This window comes from Hippopotamus amphibius, chromosome 11 (assembly GCF_030028045.1).
Source record: "Hippopotamus amphibius kiboko isolate mHipAmp2 chromosome 11, mHipAmp2.hap2, whole genome shotgun sequence".
Classification (NCBI taxonomy): Eukaryota; Metazoa; Chordata; class Mammalia; order Artiodactyla; family Hippopotamidae; genus Hippopotamus; species Hippopotamus amphibius.
The window spans coordinates 42,934,004-42,952,892 of NC_080196.1; the positions used below are offsets into that span (position 1 = coordinate 42,934,004).

Sequence of the window (18,889 nt, forward strand, 5' to 3'; positions counted from 1 at the left end):
CTACAAGCCTCATGTTGATTGGTTGCGCGAGCGAGAAGGCGGTGCTGGTGGTAGGTCGCTGGCCGCAGAAGGGGTAGAACGCAGCCGGGACCAAGGTGAGCAACACGTGAGCCATTCCGGTGATTAAGTTTAGCGCCCGCCCCCATAGGTGCTGAGAGGGCTAGATTAAGCGGGCACCTACTGTATGGGCTAGGTACTGGCTGCATCACCTTGTATCCCTCTGCCCCCCCCCCCCGCCCCCGCCAGATAGGTAGGTGTTTCCATTACGTTTCCTCGCGGGAACCGAGGCTGGCAAGTGGTAGCTCTGGGACTGGACCCTGCATCGCTGAGGCACCAAGTTCTTTCCTTCATTCCGCACCGGAGCATTTCAACCAGCAACTTTTATTTTTCCTCTAACTAGCAATTAAATAAACTTAATTTCTAGGTAATTATTTTTAAGGTACATGTAGATGTACACTTGGAATCTTTGATCCGAGAATGCTTCTGTACCTTGACTTCTTTACTCCTTCGGGTTAAGCGGTGCCTTGGTGAGGGGAGAGAGAGACGGAGTAAATTTGGCCAGTGCAAAACCCCTACTCTGGAACAATAAATCTCCTCGCTTGTTGGGAGAGCAGTATTCTAGGGCGAAGTCTATGGCATCACACAAGGATATACAGTTTCTCCCAGGCTGGCAGCTTCCTCTCAAAAAGCAGATCCTGTCACCCTGCTGGTCCTCCTGGAGGTCCCAGCCTAGGAAAGTCAGCACAGCCATAAAAGAACAATCTCCGTTTATTAAACATGATTTTTTCTGTTTCACCACACACTCCAGAAAAAAAGGAAATGGGGCTGGGAGTGGAGAAAAGGGGGCAGTGGTGGGGGATAGAATAGGCTGGAAGTGGGGTGGGGTGGGGAGGAAGAACGAGAAAACAAAATAAAACAGGTAGGAAGAACATCTCCCTACTCTTAGGGTGGTGGGCAGGGCGGGAGGGGGCGGGGAGGGAAGCGTGGGGGGGAGGGGGCCAGGAAGCTCTGTACAGAAGGGTTGCCCCCAGCCCACACACACACACCCCGGATATGTACAGTACAAACCCCAGATAATTACAACAGCCAAAGAAGAGAAGAGGAAAGGGAGTCCCGGGGTTGGGTCTGAGGTTGGGAAAGCAAGGAAAGGGCACAGGGATAAAATTTCACATATTTACAACTTTTATATAAGTATAAATTTGGCCCCGGCTGGGTGTATGTGTGTAGGGGGATGGGACTCAAGGGGAACTGTCCATACAAAAAAAGAAGGGTGGAATCTGGGAAGAGTCTCAATACCAAACGCAAGAAGGGATGAGGGGGCAAGGCTGGGTAGGGGACAGCAGTCAGGGAAGAGGGGGTGCCAAGGAGGGGCTTCTCCCCTCCTATGACCTACCCACCCCAAACCCCATCCATCCTACCTCCCCTATCCCGCCAGAGAGCTATGTACAGAGAAACACCGAAAAATTGTGGAGCTGGCGGGAGGGAGGGAGGTGGAAGGAGATTGGGGAGGGGGGGAGGATGAGAGGGAAGCCCAGCCCTGTCCTACCTCCCCGGGGGGACAGAGTCATGGAAGGGGGCCCTCAACACCCCTCCTCCAACACAGGTCCCCCCACCCTGGGGGAGAGAGACATGGCTTTTCCTAGAGTAAGTTCCCCCCTCCCCCTGGGAGTAGAGACCAAGAAGAGAGAGGGGAGGGGCAGGGGGGGCTGTGTGTGTCAGGGTAGGGCAGATCAACTAGTCTGTCCTCCCCAACATACACCCCCTCCTAAACCCTAACCCCTCTCCTGAACCTCAATTCCGCCCCACCCAACACACTGGGGGAGGGGGGGGCATAAGCCCCCTCACCCCGCTCTGGGACCAGCCAAGAGCAGATCAGGTATGGGAAGAAGGGGAGACAACTCCCATTCCCCCCTTGCCGCCCCCTCCCTGCCCCGGTGGCCCCTCCACCCCATCTGGGTTCTGGGTGGGGAGGGAGTAAATTTAAGAGTGGCCGGAGGAGGAGGAGGAGTTTGTGCGTGCTGAGCCCCCCAGACGCTCCTGAGAAATCAAGGGGTAATAGGGCCCCCTCACCCGGGGTCCCCTCCCCATAACAAGGGGGACAGGGGAGGCCAAAATGGGGCGGTGGAGGGGAGTTAGATTGTCAGCTCTGGTTACTGCTAAAAAATCACCCTGAAGTTGAAAGTTTGGAGGTGCCGCACCCCCATAGTGGGGGTGAGGGTCTGTCCCCCAGTGCTCAGGGGAACGATGAGGCAGAGGATGGGGATAGCACCCCGGAGTGAAGGGGTCTGGGTGGGGTAGGTGGTGTCCTGGGGGTCACAGGGGGCAGCACCCCAACAGGAAGGAGAAAGGGCAGCTAAGGGTCCCCGCTCTCCCTCCTGGAAATGGTGCGGTGGGGGTGGGGGACTGGTGCCCCCCAAGGAGGCATTCAGGGAGGCAATCCCGCTATCCCTCGGCGACGTCCCGTCCTGGTGGTTGGTGCCGGTCCAGGGTGGGGTGCACGGGGAGGAAGGAGGAGGTCTGTGATGCAGGGTGGGCTAGTGGTCTGCGGTGTTTCGGAACTCGCCGTTCTCGGTGATCTGCAGCCGGGGTGGGGGAGGTGGGGCTGGGGGGGCCAGGCCGTTCCAAGGTGGGGCCAGCGTCACACGCGGGTTTGTTGGACCCAAGGGGGGAAGCTGCCTCTCCTGCAAGACACCAAAGAGGAGAGCGCGGACTTATTGAGACGCTTCGCGGGGGCCTGGGTGCCAGCCCCCTAGCAGGGGCCTCCCCCAGAGCCGGCCCACTCCACAAACCACATCCCACCTCCTTTCCCCAGGACACACCCACCCGCCTCCTCCTCCTTTGTTTCTCACCTGCAGGAGAAGTTACATCTTCGGGGATCAGGGAGAAGAGAATTTCACCCCTGACTCCTAAGAGGGGCCTTCAACCCAGGGAGTCACACCAGGAACCCAGTCCAAAAGAAGTAAGTTTCCTATCTCACCGCCAACCTAACCCTTGCATCTTCCCCTGCCCAGCGCCCCCCTCCCAGGCCACCCCCAATCGGAGGTGGGAACTTTGTGTAGAGGGAACAAGGGGAGGCAGTACAGCAAAACCTCATTAACCCAAACCCCCATGGATTTGGAATTTTTTTCATAATTTGAACAAAAACTGGGCTTGAGTTTTCCTTTATCTGTGAAGAAAGGGTGTACTAAGTAAATTAATAGTGGAAACGTGTCTGTGGGCGGGAATATTTAACCTAAACCAGAAAACAGACTTTTCAAGCCTATCTACATGCTCCCTGAGGGCATCGAGTGGGAAAGCCTTGTTCATCGAGTTCTACTTACTGTATATAGTTTGAAGACATGCATTTCATTAAATAGACACTGTCATTCAGTTTTGTGACTTATTCAGAGTGGCCATCTTCTCAAATATAACATTCCAAATTAGAGAGGTTTAACTGTACTGGGGGAAAGGAAGGGGATTCAGGGAAGTGATGTGGGAAGGAGAAAACACTGTGGGAGGGGCCACCTCTTGCTCACACTAGTGGCAGGAAGGAAAGGACTAGGAGCTTCTGCAGAGACACAGCATGCCCCAAGCTCTGCATCCCCAGGAAGCAGAAGGGCTTCTGTTCCTTTCCACCCCCATGCTCCTTTCATTCCCTCACCCTGGGTTCCCAGTTAGAGGGTGAGGGGTACCAAACCCTACTCCCACCCCTGGTCCTATTCTACCCCTTCCTTCCCCTCCTGGACCAACTTCTAGCTCCTCCCCTTAGCTCTGGCTTCTGTTTCTCTGCTGGGAGAAGAGAAAAAAATCATGTGTCCTACACTTCAGGTCGCTCGCTTCGGCTTTTAAAAATACAGGCACAAAATTAATTTTTACATTAATGGCTGAGTTGCAGAGGGAGCACTACCTGAAAGGGGTTTAGGGAAAGTGTCCAAATTATTTCCTGGGCCATAAGGCATTGACGCCTGGCAACCTAGCTGTGTCTGACCAAATCTCTAAATGATATAAAGACACTCCAAGCAGAGGCTCCCAGATCAGCTCTTCTCACCTCTCAGAAGGTCACCCAAACCCAAGATTTAAGCAAAGCCACCCTCTTTGCTTGCTGAGTATCTCCCACACTTTCCATAAGTCAGCAAGAGAGGAAATCCCACGTGGTAGGGGATCCTGAGTGTGGCAGGAAAGCAGGGGAAGGAAACCTCAGATTCCCTTCCCTCTACTTGTCTGCCGGCAACGGCACACAGGCATGCCTCCTTCACCCCCATGGACCCAAATTTAGAAAGGAGATAAATTAGGGTGCCATTATTCATTTTACAAAGAATTCACCACAGGAGTCCTTTAAATGGTGAGGTCCCCTGGTGCCTTGCATGTGTTTTCAACTCACTACCTACTTTGACAGAGAGGCTGGGCAGGCAGAGAGTTAAAATTAGTAAGTGTGAGGAGCCACTGTCCACTGCAGATCAATCCCACGGAAAATAAAGCATCTCAGAAGTGATGTCAGTGGCTGACAGGTTCCTATTTACTGGCTTTTCAGGCAGGACTCTGTGTCCAACAAGGCCAATGGGCGGCAGGAGAGGGGGAGTGAGTGGCATTAGCAGCCCGGGGCTGTGAGCACTGACGAGAGGTCATTTAACCTGCTGCTCCTGGCATCTCTGCCTGCAATCAACATGGCCACCAAGCCCATGATCTTATCTAGGAGGACGTCTCCCCCCACTTCAAACTCCCATGCCACATGGGCCAGTGCACATCCTAACATCTGTTAAGGCTCCTTTCTCGCTCCTTCTCCTTGCTCCATTCACCCTGTCATCTGAACAGCATCCTTTCCACGTCCCCAAAAGTCTCCCTGAATTAACTACCCACTCTTAATTCCCACCCAGTGGGGCCGAACAGGAGCCCCAGATGCCTTCTACCTCACAGATGTAAGGAAGGAGGAAGAGAGAGAAACAGGTGAGGGGTGGGAGGAAGGAGGGCTCTCTACAGAACCAGGGTGCGGGAGAAGAAAGAGGAAACCCCAGCCTACCTGCTGCAGCCAGCACAGCCCCTTTAGCCAGGGCCCCCCAACCCAGCATCACCACCACTCCTTTAACAAACCCCGCCCCCAATGTCCCAACCCCCAAGGACGCTTTGGTGAAATGGGGGGTGACAGACATACACTGGAGAGGTAGAGAGGACTGAAAGTCAGGAGGAGGCTGTGGGGAGGTTTTGTAGGAAGGCGAGTGTGATCTGGAGATGTGTGGGCCCATCTAGGGTAAGGTGCTTGGTTCTGGTCAGGTGTCTCTGAACAGTTCTGAGAGGCGGCAGGAAGTGCTCTCGGGGCTGTGCCTGGGGAGACAGGTCTGTGCAGGAGGTGTCCAGAGGGCTAGGTCTGTGGAGGTTCTCGGGTGTGGGGGGCAGCAGTGAGCGGGGAAGAGGCTCTGGAGAGTCAGAGGGGAGTGGGCTTCACGACCAACCTGCAGTGGTCCGGAGTCACCTCCCCCTGTGTCCTCCGCCCGTGGTCAAAGCGGAACCAGGAGAATTACCTGATGAGGAGCTGCAGGGGGAGAGAGTGGGGTCATGGGGTCAGGAGCCTTGGTGGTGCTGGGGTTGGGGGGGAAGCCTGGAGATCAGAGCAGAGGAAAGAGGAACATGGGCAGGAAGTGCGCAGAATTGGGGGAGAACAAGGGGTAAGGGGGCGGGAAGGAGGTCCTAAAATCTGGCTGGTGAGAGAGAGGGAGGGCAGCCGGGAGCTGGAGTGGCCGGTCAGGTGTGAGGACCAGAGGGAGAGACAAGCCAAAGGCAGCCGGGCCTTAAACACGGAGGGAAGGAAGGGAGAGCTTACAGGACGGACGGCCTTCAGAATCTGAGAAGTTGGGAAAAGGAGACCTAGCAGCAGCTGTGGAGATGGGAATTGTGGGGGCCTAGAGAACAGCGGTGATGAGCACCGCAAGTCTCCAGGGCACCAGCCAGAGCCTGGGGACATTAGTACTCCTGCAGCCCTGGGCTCTGTTCTAGCGAACTGCAGCCTCTGGCCCTCCTGTCCTGAGAGGAGCTTAGAGGAGGCCGAACTCCCTGACTCACATAGGAGCGGGCCCGGAAGGGACAGGGGTCCAGGAACTTGGTGGGATCTGGGGGCAGAGAAACTGAGGTCCTGGCAGGAGGTCCTGAAACGCAGACAGGAGTGTGCAAGGGAGGGTGGGCAGGCGCTGCTGGGAGTGACAAAGGCACAGACAACGGGATGAAGATGGGGTCACTGGGGGCTGCCAGGAACAGCCAGTGGACAAAGGACAATGGGAGAGACGGATGGTGATGGGGCTGGGGTGGCTGGTGCAGTGACTGCACGAAGGACAGTGGGATGGATGGGGATGGGACACGGAGAAGATAAATGACATTGTAATTTCCACCTGAGCGTCGAGCAGCCTCTTCTTGGGTTCGGGCAGCGGCTCAGCCATGGCGGGGTGGTCCCGGCGCAGCTCCTCCTCCACCAGCATCAGCCTGAAGGGACGGGCTTCAGTGGGGTTAGTGGCGGGCACGGGCGCGGAGCCTGCCCGGGGAGCTCCCGATCCCGGGGAACCTGCAGCTCTCTGGAAGCGCCTTGGGCATCCTTCTCCCCTGCGCTCAGAATCCCTCCATTGTTCTGACCCCAAAAGACTCCCCAACATTCACCTTCCTTTCAGGGACACTTGCATCTCCCTGATAAGGATGGGTTTCTGTGCCTCAGAGACCCCTACCTACCACCAGGCACCCCGGCCCTCCATGCGCCCACTCAGGACCGTGCCCTTCCTCAGACCCTGCGACTGAAGATCTGGCTTCTCGATCTCCTACCCCACCTCACTGAACCTAGGCCAGAGTCTCCAGGGCAGACCTTGAATACCCCTCGCCTAAAAGGGGTCTCTACAATCATCATTCCCGGCCTCTCCCTGCCTTCAATGAAGATTCTTAAGGTGATTTCTCATAAAGGATATCAGAGCAGTGGTTTTCAAAAAAGTTTCAGTCAAGCCTTTTTCTTCTAATTAATCTTACGCAAAAATACATTTAGAATGGGTGGAAATGGAGCTGGCTCTGGTTGGAGTGGGGCATGGGCTCCTAACTAACTGACCAAGCTACCTGACCCCCTTGCTGAGACACCTCCTTTGGCACCCAGGGCTTGGCAGAGCACAGCCTAAAATGAGCCTCATTCACTTTCTGACAGAGCACCTTTCCATGGCTGCAGACAAGGATGGGCCCAGGATGGGATGGTCAGGGGCTCCTATGGCCAAGGGACCCCTGCTTAGATTCGGGGTGAACATCACAGACTAGCCTGAGAATAACCAGTGGGGAGTCACAGCCTAGGCCAGGTCCAGACACAGAGAGATGGTTAGACAGAGGTACATTTTCCAAGGGCTTCAGAAGTTATTCTACTAGGAGAGAGGTCAGGGTTTAGTAAAGGGACATTTAACGCACTAAGCGGGAGGTTTCTCTCCATCTGGTGATGATGGAGTGGGTGGCATCCCTGGGAGGAGGGTGCTGGGCTTTCCTCCTGCTGCCCTGGGTTGGGGGCTGGGGGCTGGGGGCTGGGGGCTGGGGGCTGGAGAGGAGCTCACTGGCCCTCTTCAGCCTCAGGCTCTCCCTCACCACTCCTCCCCGGGCCGCCCCTCACCTGCCAATGATGCTCTTGATCTGCGAGTCCTTCTCTGCCTGCTGCTGCCTTAGCCTCTTCTCGCTCTGCTCCAGCCGGGCCTGATACTGCATCAGGATTTTGCTTGTCTGCTCTTCCTGGGACAGCAGCCTCCGCTCATACTCTTCCAGCTTCCGGTTGGACATGTGCAGCCGCTCCTTCAGCGAGTGGATCTCCTCCTCATACTCCTTCACCTGCCCGCCGGGCACATGACCCCGCGCTGTGAGGGGGGCTGTGCCTGACCCCACCACCAAGCCTCTACCTCTGCCTGCCAAGCATGGCTGCCGCGTGGTGAGGGACACCCCAGCAGTCTCCTCCAGCCCTTCCTTGCCTGCTGGTCTCTCACACACACACACACACACACACACACACACACACACACACTGCCTGCTGGTCTCACACACACACACACACACACACACACACACACACGCCTTTAAGAAGGCGCACACACACACACACACACACACACGCCTTTAAGAAGGCCCTTCCATGGGGCTGAGGCTCCCTCAAGATAGAGCAAGATGGTGGACTACCCCACCCTAGAGGTACACACATGCCCTCATATGTGCATCTGGACACGGGGGATCCACACAGGAGCCTGGACACACATGGAATGCATTTTGGCCTCAGCTTGTTAAATGGTGCTGGGAATAATTTACTATAAAGCCTGGAGATATTTTCGTAGCTCAAGTCCACCTACATCAATCCCAACATTTTCCTTTGCTCGGAGACCACTTCTTCCGAAAAACCAGTTGGAGTCACGTATTCTATACGTATAATCTAACCCTGCAGCCTCCATCTTCTTCAGGGTCCTCGCAGCAATGGTTCCCAAGGAACTTTCTGCTAAGTGTGTAAAGGCCAGAGCTCCTGCTGACTTTTGCTCGGGGCCACCACCAGCTGAGAGTCTGCACGGTTTTTCCACACATGGGCAGATACACACCACTTTCCCAAGCATGACCCCTGACTGCCAACTCTGTCACCAATGCCCACGGGACAGTGACTGGGTAAGCTGTGCATGGCTTGTAGCACGACTGCTCTGCCCCTCACCCAGTGTGTCAGCTCCCACTCCTAGTGAAGTAACTTCTCCTTTCCTGAGAAGTCACAGGAGCCAGGGCTTATGTTTTCCCGGGGAAGAACATAGAAGCAGCCTAATACAGAGCATGCTTTCCCCCGGACAGTGTACGATGTGTGTAACCAAAAAAAAACAGAGTTGAAATGGGCTTTTTAACAGACTGACTGTATCTGGCCTCCCCTGACAGACCGAGGGTTTCTCAGGAGAGGACGTCAGCTCTTTGTCCTTTTTTTAATCATAACTACCTGACCCTGGATATTACCCTTGGAAGAGACCAGAAGGCTGCCCTGTGGGTAAATGGAAGGATGGGGCTTGGGGCAGGGAGGGCCCTGCGTACCCTGTCCAGCCGGCTCTCATCCATGGACTTTGAATACTCCTTGAGCTTGTACTCTTCCCGCTCGATATGGGCGCTCTCGATGTCAGCTGACAGGTGAGGCATGTTGGAGACCCAGGCCACCGTCCGCTCAGAGGCTGGCATCGTGGGGTTCAGCGTGGATGGCGTCTGAGAATGCTGGGACAGGACGAGGTAGGGGCAGAAAGAGACAGGGAAAGTGGGAGGAGGCAGAGTGCTTTTAGAGGGAGGGAGCGCTGCCCAGAGAGATGAGAGTCCCCATCCTGTCCCCCGCGCGAGCACCCGTCACCTCGTCAACGCTATGCTAAGTTATTCATCACGTCTCCCTCGGGAGCCCCATGAGGGCAGGGAGTTTTGTCTTTCATTCACTGCCAAGTGCACAGCTCCTAGAATAGCGTGTGGGGGCAAAGCAGGCCCTCTACGCACGTTTAATGAATGAAAGGAAGTGAGAAAATTGTAACTTCAGACCACAGACTCTGTTCAACGCCCCCACCCCGCCCAACCCTCTCCCTTCTTCCCTCCCTGCTTTTCACCCCTCCAGCCTTCCTTCACCCTCACCTACCTGCTTGGTGATGGAGGGCTTGAGCCCTCCACCCCCTCCGCCGCCGCTGCCCCCACTGCCCCCAATGCTGCCCTCCTTGCTGAGGCTCTGTTGCCGAGGACGGGCAGGGCCATAACTCGGCTCCGGCGACTGCAACAGGTTCCCGCTGGACGGCCGGGGTTTCTGGGCAGCGCTGACTGTCAGCTGCTGAGACTTTCCCCTCTGCAATGGAGGCGGCTGGCCCCCGCCACCCCCGCCGCTGCCCCCGCCGCTGCCCCCACCTCCAGGCCCTGGGGGGACGGGCCTCTGGGGACCAATGGTGATCTGGGGTGGGGAAAGCATGTGCTGCAGGTTGTCCTGGAGTGAGAGCTGCCGACGCGTGAAGTCAGTGCCAGAGGGTCCAAACTCATCACTGTAGCTGTGGCTGTGGAGGATGGAAGCGGCGGGGGGCTTGGGGACCCCTGAGGAGAGGTCCTCGCTCTTGCTATAGCCATGGAACGGGGCAAAGGTGTCCCCTGGGGGCTCTCCACCTCGGTGGTGATGATGGTGGTGATGATGGTGATGGGAGGAGGGTGGGCCATGGCCGCCGCCCCCTCCATGGCCCCCCGGGGGCCCGGGCCCATCAGCAGCCATGTGGAAGAGAGGATTCTGGAAGGAGAGGGGGATGCGCAGTTGCTGGGCAGGGACGCCGTCCGTGGTGACGCCCATCTGGCTGAGGCGCATGCCGGCGGCCGTGATGGATGAGCCACTCCCCTGGGAAAGGCGGCCAGCGGGCGCAGGCCGCAGCCCCAAGGCCGCGGTCAGGGAGGCCTGGCTCGAGTGCAGCAGGTCCCCGACGGCTGCTAGGTTGGACACGCTGCTGCTGTTGAGGCGGCCGCCGGGCCCGTCACCCTGCAGGTCCAGCATGGAGACGCTCTTGTTGACACTTAGCATCTTCTGCTCTGGTTCTGTGATGTCCGAGCTGCTCGTGCAGTACGCAGGTGAGGACCGGGCCAGGGGTGGGCGGCTGACATAGAACAGGTCTTTCCCCGCACCAGGCGGCGGTGGCGGGGGCTTTTCCTTGGTTGGGGAGGGGAGGCGAGCCATGTCCATAGAGCTGCGGGAAGGGAAGTGGGCACACGAGTGGGAGGTAAGACCCAGACTCCTGGCAGGTGAGCCTCTGTGGTCCAGCTCAGGCCTGGGGTGAAGAGTGGGACCCGCAGGGACGGGCTGAGAGCTGGCGGTGATCTTGGGAGAGGGCAGGCAGGCAGAGGCGATGGGAGGGGATGGGAGGGAAATAAGATGGGACAGGGTCCCTCTGGGAAGGGAGGGAAGGCTGGAGGAGGGGAGATGGGGCAGCAAGAGGAGCGATGAGGGGCAGGTCTGGGCAGATGTGGAGGAGATGAGGGCGCATGGAAGAGAAGAGGAGCAGAGGGAGGTGACGGCTACTGGAGTTGGGGTGGGGGGCAGACAGGAGAAGAGGGCTGGGGAGGGGAGAGCCCCTCACCTGTTGAGGCCTCGAGCCATGAAGGACTGAAGGTCGATGGAGCTGGAGAGAGATGGGAAGAGGGGCGAGCACAGACAGAGAGAAGGAGAGAGGCAGGCAAAAGTTGGGGCCGCGTGGAAGGAGAGGCGGGGATGGTGGGATGGGTATGGTGTCATGGAGGGAGGGACTCGGGCAGAGGAACGAGCAGGACGGTCATCAAGACAACGAGTGGCGGCTGTGGCTCTGCACGCCCCCCAGCCTGGAGGCTGTGGCAGGGAGGCCCCGGTGGGGTGGTGTCCAGAGGCCGCTGCTCTAGTGTTGGATCGGGGCAAGGTCACAGGGTCCTGGTGGCGAGGCTGGGGACAGTGCTGCTTTACCAACTAGTGTAGAGCTATCTGAATGTTCTGACACCAGGTGGCTGGTTCAGGTGTACTGGCTGAACCCCAGCTCTGGGACAGGCCTGGGACCCCCTAGGCTCACGCCAGGCTGGAGCAGGAGTAATCGCTGCACGTCTTGCAGGGGCTCTGCATTCCTTGCTCCCCTTGGCTCGCAGCTAACTACTGACTGGACCTGTTTCCTTGCCGTTTTCTCTGAGAAGATACTTCTCTTTCCTTTCTTTCAAACCCTCGAGAAAGGCACATGGGGCCCAGCAGAATGTATCCAGGACAGAAGCGTAAGGGTGCCTAGGGCACAGGCCGGGGGTCCTGGGGTGGCTCACCTGTTGAGGTCCCGCATCATGTAGCCCTGCATCTCGGCTGAAGGGCCCCGCAGCACCACAGGCTGAGGCCGGGGCCGCTCGCTCTGACGGCTCGGCTGCCTTTGGATGTTGGGGTTCCTTAGAGCCGTGCTGATGTCGTTGAGGAGCCGGGGCAGCGGGCCCAGCTTCAGGAGGGCTTCCTGGAAAGGGGAGGCTGTTACCAAGAGGCTAAGAGCCCAGCTTTAAGGGGGCTTCAGAGAGTTCAGGTAGAAGGTGTCTGAGCTGGGGAAGTGGCAGTGGAAGTGGCAGTGACACGTCTGGGAACAGGAAGGGGGAAGAATCGGCGCAGGGGGTGGTCTCCGGGCCACAGGAGCCTCTGGAGACCTGAGGATGGGCCAAGGGGCCTGTGCTGACCTTGCTGAGTTGGGGCAGCACCTCCCAGAGCAGGGCGTGCAGCGTGGAGAGCTCTCGGCCCAGGTCGATGTAACCCTCAAAGCTACTGCTGTTGGTTAGCGTGTCCAGGTTGGAGATCTCGTACAGGAACTGCTGCATGGAACCCCACTCCAGCTCCAGAAACTCGTTCATGAAGCCCAGAAAGTCCTCCTTTGAGGTAAACCTGGCCAAGGTATCCAGAAGGTACAGGTCATACCCAAAAGGCCTCCAACACACTCCTATCTCTAGGGACTTGAGAGACCCTTCCTGCCCACGCTAGCCCCGCCCGATCCCCAGCCTGAGGCTCCCCTCACTTGGAAAAGTTGGCCAGGTTCTGGATGACCTTGGCGATGAGGGTGAGGGTTCGCGAGGTCTGCTCATCTGGGTACTCCTGCATGAGCCCAAAGAGACTGGGCGACATGATGGCCGGGCAGAGGAAGCGCAGGAAGAGCGAGGCGCTGATCAGCCGGTCTGCGATGTCCTCCCGGCCCCGCTCTGCGCAGCGCAGTCGCCAAGATGCAAACACCTCCTTCAGCTCCCTCGGGAACACGCTGGGGGGAAGGGGTGGGAAGACAGAGAGAGAGAGAGAGAAAGAGAGAGACCGGGACTGAGCCCCAGAGACCCTCAGCTTCCAGGGAACATGCTGAGGGGGGTGGTAGGAGGTGAGGGTGTGGAAACAGAGGTGAGAGCAACAGGGAGGGAGGGAGTGCAGGAGGAGGACAGGAGGCTGCTGGAAGAAGAGGGCTATGGCAGAGGGAACAGAGGGGACAGACGGGGCAGGGAGAAAGAAATGAAGGGGAGAGGAGGTGAGGGGAAAGGGACACATCGGAGAGGGACGGGAGCGTGTGTGAGAGAGACAGGAGAGGAGGAGAAGAAAAACAGACACCAGGGAGAGACAGAGATGGGAGAGAGATGGAGGGTCACTCGAGGTACAGGGAGCTCGGACCCCCCAACTCTTCTGGATTCCAGGGAAATGGGGATGGAGGCACCCCAGGCATGATCCCCAGTCCCTGGAATGGCTCAGAGCTCACTCCCCCCACATCCCTGGTCCTCCTCTTCAATGTCCCATTGACACCTTAAACTCTGACTGGTATAAAGTGGAGCTCAGCATTGCTCCCCACACCTCCAACCTCCACTGGGCTTTCCCTCCTGACTCCCCGGTTCTGTCAAGGAGGCCACTAGTCTCCCAACCACCAGCCTCATGGCCTTGGGCATTGTCCTCGCTTCCCACAGATATGCCCCCTCCTTTCCAATCAGCTGATGACTCCTGCTGATCCTTTCCACAGAGGATCCTTACAGCAGCCCCTTTTTACTGCTCCTGCAACCATCCTAACTCAGGATCTGATTTCCATGCCTGACCCACTAACAACAGCCCCCAACTAGCCTGGACTTCATTCTCCCTACTCTAGCTACCCCCCTCACCCACCTCCACTTAAAGATTAACCTTCACAATCATGACACTACTGGGCATCCCACGACCTACCAATGAACTCCAACTCCTTAACCTGGCAGTGGAGGCCTTCAGATTCTAACTCTCCTCACCCTGTCCGGACATGTCTCCCACCACTCTCCACTGAGAGCCACAGGCTCCACTAAACCACTTCTACCTGCTGTCCCAGGACCTCTCACCTTCATGCGTGGGCCTGTTCCACAGCCTGCTCCTGAAACGTCTTCTCGGCCCACCATATTCTATACATCAGAACCTGACCCAGTCTTCCAAGCCCAGCCCAGGGGGCACCTCCTCCATGAAGCCTTCTCTGCTTATCTCAATCAAAGTTCTGCCTTCTCTGACCCTTGTGTTGCATTGCGGAGGTGGCGGTGGGGGGGGGGGGGGGGCGGGGGTACCCTTACTTGGAACTTAACACATACTACACTGTTCTGTGCCTTTCTACGTATGTAATCTGTCCCTACTCATTCTAGTGCAGGTCCTCTGCACCGGAGGGCAGAAGCCAAGCCTCATGGCTCTCTGTCTGCTCTACGGCACCAAACACAGTGCCTTGCCCATAACTGGTTCTCAGTCCTCTTTGAAGATGGACAGATGGATGAACAGATGAACACACGACTCCCCCAACCCTGGCCACCCAACCCAGCGTTCCCAGTCTCACCAATGGGAGTTGACCACCTTGCACAGGGCCAACTCACAGCACATCCGCAGGTTGGCCTGGTGCTCTGCTAGACTGGACGCCGTGCACTTGATGGGGTCCACCTCACAGTTCTCCTCAGATTCATACAGAGCACGGATGAATTCCCCTGCAGGGGTGGGGACAGAATGGGGGGCGGTCACACTTTAAAAGGGCAGGGACAGGGGCTGCCGGGGTTTGGGGAATCTTGGAATCAGGCTGGAGGCTGGAGGCTGGGGACTCTGGGCTTAGAAACATCAAGCTGAGGCAGGGTGGACTTGGGGTCTGGAGTAGCTGCATTGAGGGCTGCAGCGGGCATCTGGCAGGTTTGGGAAGACCTGTGGGTGGGCCATACCAATGGCATCCTTGAGGTATTTCTGACCAATCAGTCTCATGTACTCTTCTATGGCTTTAGTGGCGAGCGTGTTCTCGCGGAATATGAGATGCTCCCGTTCCATGAACCGGTCCACTTCAGACATGGCCATGTCTGAAAGGAAGTCCTGGGGCCAGGGAAAAGCCAAGGGTCAGCCTGTGTCCAACCCAAGCTGATGAAGACAGATGTACCCTACTCTTACTGTCCCCACAAGTGAGTGCCTACTCCCAGGTCACCTTGTTCTGAGGGCCCGGCACTAACCTTGGCCTTGCCCGTACTCTGCAGGATGTGAACCAGCGCACTGGCGACCTCCTCCTTGCCCTTGACATTCAGAGCGGGCTCCAACACTGCACATAGCATCCGATAATGGTTGGTGACATACTCTGCAAACTCCTTATACAGCTCCATGGGCAGGATGCTCATTGTCTGGTAACGTGCTTTCAGCCGCACAGCCGGGCAACCTCCTTTGCCCTTGCCCCCTGAGCCACCCCCTGAGCCCCCTCCCCCTCCCGAGCCTCCCATGCCCCCGGAGCCCCCACTGCCTGTCGGCAGGGTCACAGGGTACCACTGCTCTGTGAAGTGGCGCCCAGCCAGGGTGGCCACGGGTACAGTCACCAGGCCGACATAGCCCGCCTTGTCCTTCTTGCGTTTTTTGTCTGAGTCACGGTACAGGTGCAGCCGCAGGGCCCGGACAGCCGGCAGGTTGTTGAACTCGAAGTGCTCGCCCCAGAAGACAGTGTCCCCTGAGGCTGAGCGGGGCTTGGAGGTGGTGCGCGCGTACAGCATATCATCCAGGCAGAGCTCGCAGTAGTACCGCTTCTTGGGGGGCAGTTCCCGGGCTTCTATGATCCACAGCTTCAACACATTGTCCACCCGGCGGCTGTTGTCCTGGCAGGGTAGGGTAGGCACAGCAGATGAAGGGGAAGGGACAGAGAGACAGAAACACCAAAAGAGGAGAGACAGTGAAAAAGCCAGATAGTCTCCACGACCAGCAATCACAAGGTTGAGAAGGCATGTGCAGGACTGAACCATGTCCCCCCCAAATTCATGTCTACTCAGAACCTAGGAATGTGGCCTTAAATGGAAATATGGTCCTTGCAGATACAGTCACATTAAGACGTGGTCATACTGGACTAGGGTGGACCCTAAAGCCAATGACTGGGGTCTATATGGAGAGGGAGATTTGGAGACCAGAGACACAAGGAGGGGAGGTGACCACATGAAAACAGAGGTAGAAAATGTGCAGATGCAACTATAAGTTAAGGGATGCCAGAGACTGCCGGCAACCACCAGAAACTATGAAGGGACAAGGGAAGATTCTTCCTAGAGTTTCTGAGGGAGCAAGGCCCTCCTAACACCTTGATTTTTGACTGCTGGTCTCCTGAACTGTCATAGAATAAATTTCTGTTGTTTTAAGCAATCCAGTTAGTGGTAATTTGTTACAGCAGCCACAGGAAACTGATACAGAGGGAACTCATACATCAGATGACACAATTCGTATTGAGAAAAGATTTTAAAAGCTACAATAATAAACCCAAAATATTAAGGTGGAATTTGAACAGGAGAACTGAGGAATCCTTCAAAGACAATCAAAAATTAATCGGAAAAAAAATGTATAAATGCAGAAGGTGAGACTATTTAGTGTGAAAAGGGCCTGGAGCATGACAATTGACCAGTGAGGCTCAGGTGATGCTGCAGTGTGAAAAGAGCCTGGTGTTTGCACTCTTCATGGGGTGGTTCACATCCAGCATCTTGGGTCTAGTTTTTAAGAAGGACACTGACAAACAAGGGTTCCCACAGAGGAGGCCACCAGGACTGTGAGCTCACTGGAAACTGGGAAACAGAGAACAGCTGACAGAACTAGGAGCATTTCTCCTGGGAAGAACAAAGACTCATACAATTTTTGAGCCAAAGGGATCTTAGAGATTATCTAGTTCAATCCCATTCCTACCAGTTGTACAGAGAGGAAACCAAGGTCTAAAGGCTCAGCTACCTGACAAATCTACGTGTCCTGCAGAAACACTGCAAGCAGGGGCCAGGCGCCCACCTGTCAGGGTATTAGTGGGACATCCCTGCTTGCAGGGAAGATGCACCAGAGGACTTCCAGAGCCCCATCAGCTCTATAAGTCTATGATTTCTATGTAGGGAAACACCATAAGGTAGAAAGAAAGGAAAAAGAAGTGGGGGACTCAGAGGAAAATGGGGGTCTGCTCCTCCAGGTCCCCTCCTCCCCTAAGCCACCAGCTTCCCCTGCAGCTTGACCTCTGCCTTGCCCATGCTGTCTATGTACCCTGTATTCCCAATACCTTGTTGGGTTTTACCGCCCGCTGCAGATTCTCGATCCATTTGTCCCTTTCGGCCGCAGAACGACAGGCAAAACATTTTGTTCCTGATGACGTTGTTACCTGGAGAGGGGTGTGGAGGTCAGATGGGGCTCTAGAGGGGAGATGACTCCCAAGGACTGAGAGTCCACCACCATCTTTTTCTCCCTGGCTGATCCTCCTTTCTTCCAGCCCCAGAGGCTTCTATTTACTTGACATCCCCACCTCTGTTGCTTTCTCCAGGTCTCTCTGCCCTCCCCCTCCGTGACCCCCACCCTTTGGTCCTCCCCAGCCCCCTACACCTAGTACCTCAAAACAGAACTCCTGGCCCAGGATGGAGCTGTGCACTGGCTTGATAATGGAATCTTCATCCAGGTTGAGCTCCAAGGCCTCGGCTGCACTGCTAGGACTCAGCAAGGACTCGTGAGAGTGGGACTCTTTAAAGCTCTGCATCAACCGGGCCCTGGCAGGTGGGGGTCCAGGAGGGAGGATCAGGGCCCCACTCTGCACAAACACCCAGAGGCCTGCATCGCCAACCTGGCTCTAGGACGGAGACCTGGACAAAGGGCCTCCTAAACCCACCTTCCACAGGGACACAGCCAGACAGAAAGAAATCCAGCCTATCCCCAGGGAAGGACATGAGGGATGTGAGAGAAACGAGAACCCTTTAAGAAACCCCCTCCCCTCAGTCCACCACCTAAGGGGTTATGAGGACTGGGGACACCTAGAAATATCTCAACCCAGAAAAGGACCATGGCAGAAAAAAAAGAGAACAGGTGAGCCTTGGACACTTCTAGGTGGGACTTCTAGGTGACCACCCCCTGCCCCGAAATCACAGCTTCAATATAAGGGAAAAAAGGTGGGACTAAAGAACCAGAAGTACAAAGATGTTGGTCTGGGCCTGGCACACAGGTAGTGCCTAAAATGCACTTAATGAATCCAAAAATGAATGAGATAAGAGGACAAGTTTCAGCAGAATCGGGGGAAAGAGTTAGGGAAAATCATAAGAAATAGGAGAAGGCTGTGGGCAGAAGAGTGAGAATGGAGACAAGGAACTGAAAATGGGGACTGGGGAAGAAAAGATAGGGCGAGGAGAAGAGGAGGAGGGAAAGGTATGTGCAGAAAGACGAGATGGGAGAAGACAAGGAGAGGCCACTGGAGAGCTGGAGGTGGGGACAAAGGTGGGGGGTGGGGGGACAAACAAATCACGGCAGGAAAGCAGCAGGTGAAAGGGGCTGAGAGGGGTGGAGGCCAGGCCACAGGACAGCCTGCTCGTGCTGGGAGCCGAGCCTGCTGGGGGATGAAGAGTAGAGAGCAGTAGGGGAGCGGGAGGGGAGCTCGGGTGTGGGAGCCTCCATGGAGCTATTTATAGCAGCCCCGTCATCTTGGGCTCTGTTGCCGTCAGCGCCACGCTCCCCCGGCCCCCCGCCCCCGCGGCCAGGAATACCAGGCCCTCACCCCCCTGCCGGCCCCAAATCCAGCTCTGGTGACATGGGAGCGGGGAGGGGAAGGTGTGACTCACCTATTGCAACCTCCCTACCTGCCCCATCTGGGGGTGGCCAGACATGGGGGAAAGGAAGGACAGGGTTCTCCCTCGGGGAGAACCGGGTGAGGGGAAAACCCAACAAGGGACCCCAAGAAGCAGACCATAGGAGCAAGCAAGATTTCCCTCATGCCCAGCCTTGGAGACAGTGCTCTCTGGACTTCTCTGCAGGCTTCTTCCTCAGGCTTCAGTCCCTGGATTAACCCTCCAGCCTCCCCTCCCAGTCTGTTGACCTGCACACCTGCTTCCCCTTCTCTGTCAGGCTCTACGCTGAGCCTTCTCTCATCAGTGAATACCTGCCAGCCCCACCCTAGCCTGCCAGCTCTCCCACATACCCTGGATCACACTGCTCCCCTCCAAC

General features: G+C 56.6%; 1 protein-coding gene and 1 long non-coding RNA gene across 2 annotated transcripts in view; one reads left to right on the forward strand and one right to left on the reverse strand.

The window, feature by feature from the left end:
• Positions 1 to 27: 27 nt before the first annotated feature.
• On the forward strand, positions 28 to 6,858 carry LOC130831569 (uncharacterized). The gene is made up of 3 exons (XR_009048075.1): positions 28 to 95; positions 2,856 to 2,959; positions 6,630 to 6,858. It is a non-coding gene; the product is annotated as an uncharacterized LOC130831569 (long non-coding RNA).
• SYNGAP1 (synaptic Ras GTPase activating protein 1) overlaps positions 769 to 18,889 on the reverse strand; it is a 31,245-nt gene continuing 13,124 nt past the window's right edge. Inside the window, exons 6-19 of the mRNA XM_057699816.1 lie at positions 17,295 to 17,448; positions 16,971 to 17,069; positions 14,926 to 15,552; positions 14,647 to 14,791; positions 14,277 to 14,421; positions 12,486 to 12,722; positions 12,154 to 12,355; positions 11,761 to 11,939; positions 11,064 to 11,105; positions 9,599 to 10,673; positions 9,022 to 9,195; positions 7,592 to 7,803; positions 6,357 to 6,447; positions 769 to 2,681 (exon numbers count right to left, since the gene is read on the reverse strand). Coding sequence (XP_057555799.1) covers positions 2,535 to 2,681; positions 6,357 to 6,447; positions 7,592 to 7,803; positions 9,022 to 9,195; positions 9,599 to 10,673; positions 11,064 to 11,105; positions 11,761 to 11,939; positions 12,154 to 12,355; positions 12,486 to 12,722; positions 14,277 to 14,421; positions 14,647 to 14,791; positions 14,926 to 15,552; positions 16,971 to 17,069; positions 17,295 to 17,448 — 3,529 coding nt within the window. The 3' untranslated portion in view covers positions 769 to 2,534. The remainder of the gene's footprint in view (positions 2,682 to 6,356; positions 6,448 to 7,591; positions 7,804 to 9,021; positions 9,196 to 9,598; positions 10,674 to 11,063; positions 11,106 to 11,760; positions 11,940 to 12,153; positions 12,356 to 12,485; positions 12,723 to 14,276; positions 14,422 to 14,646; positions 14,792 to 14,925; positions 15,553 to 16,970; positions 17,070 to 17,294; positions 17,449 to 18,889) is intronic.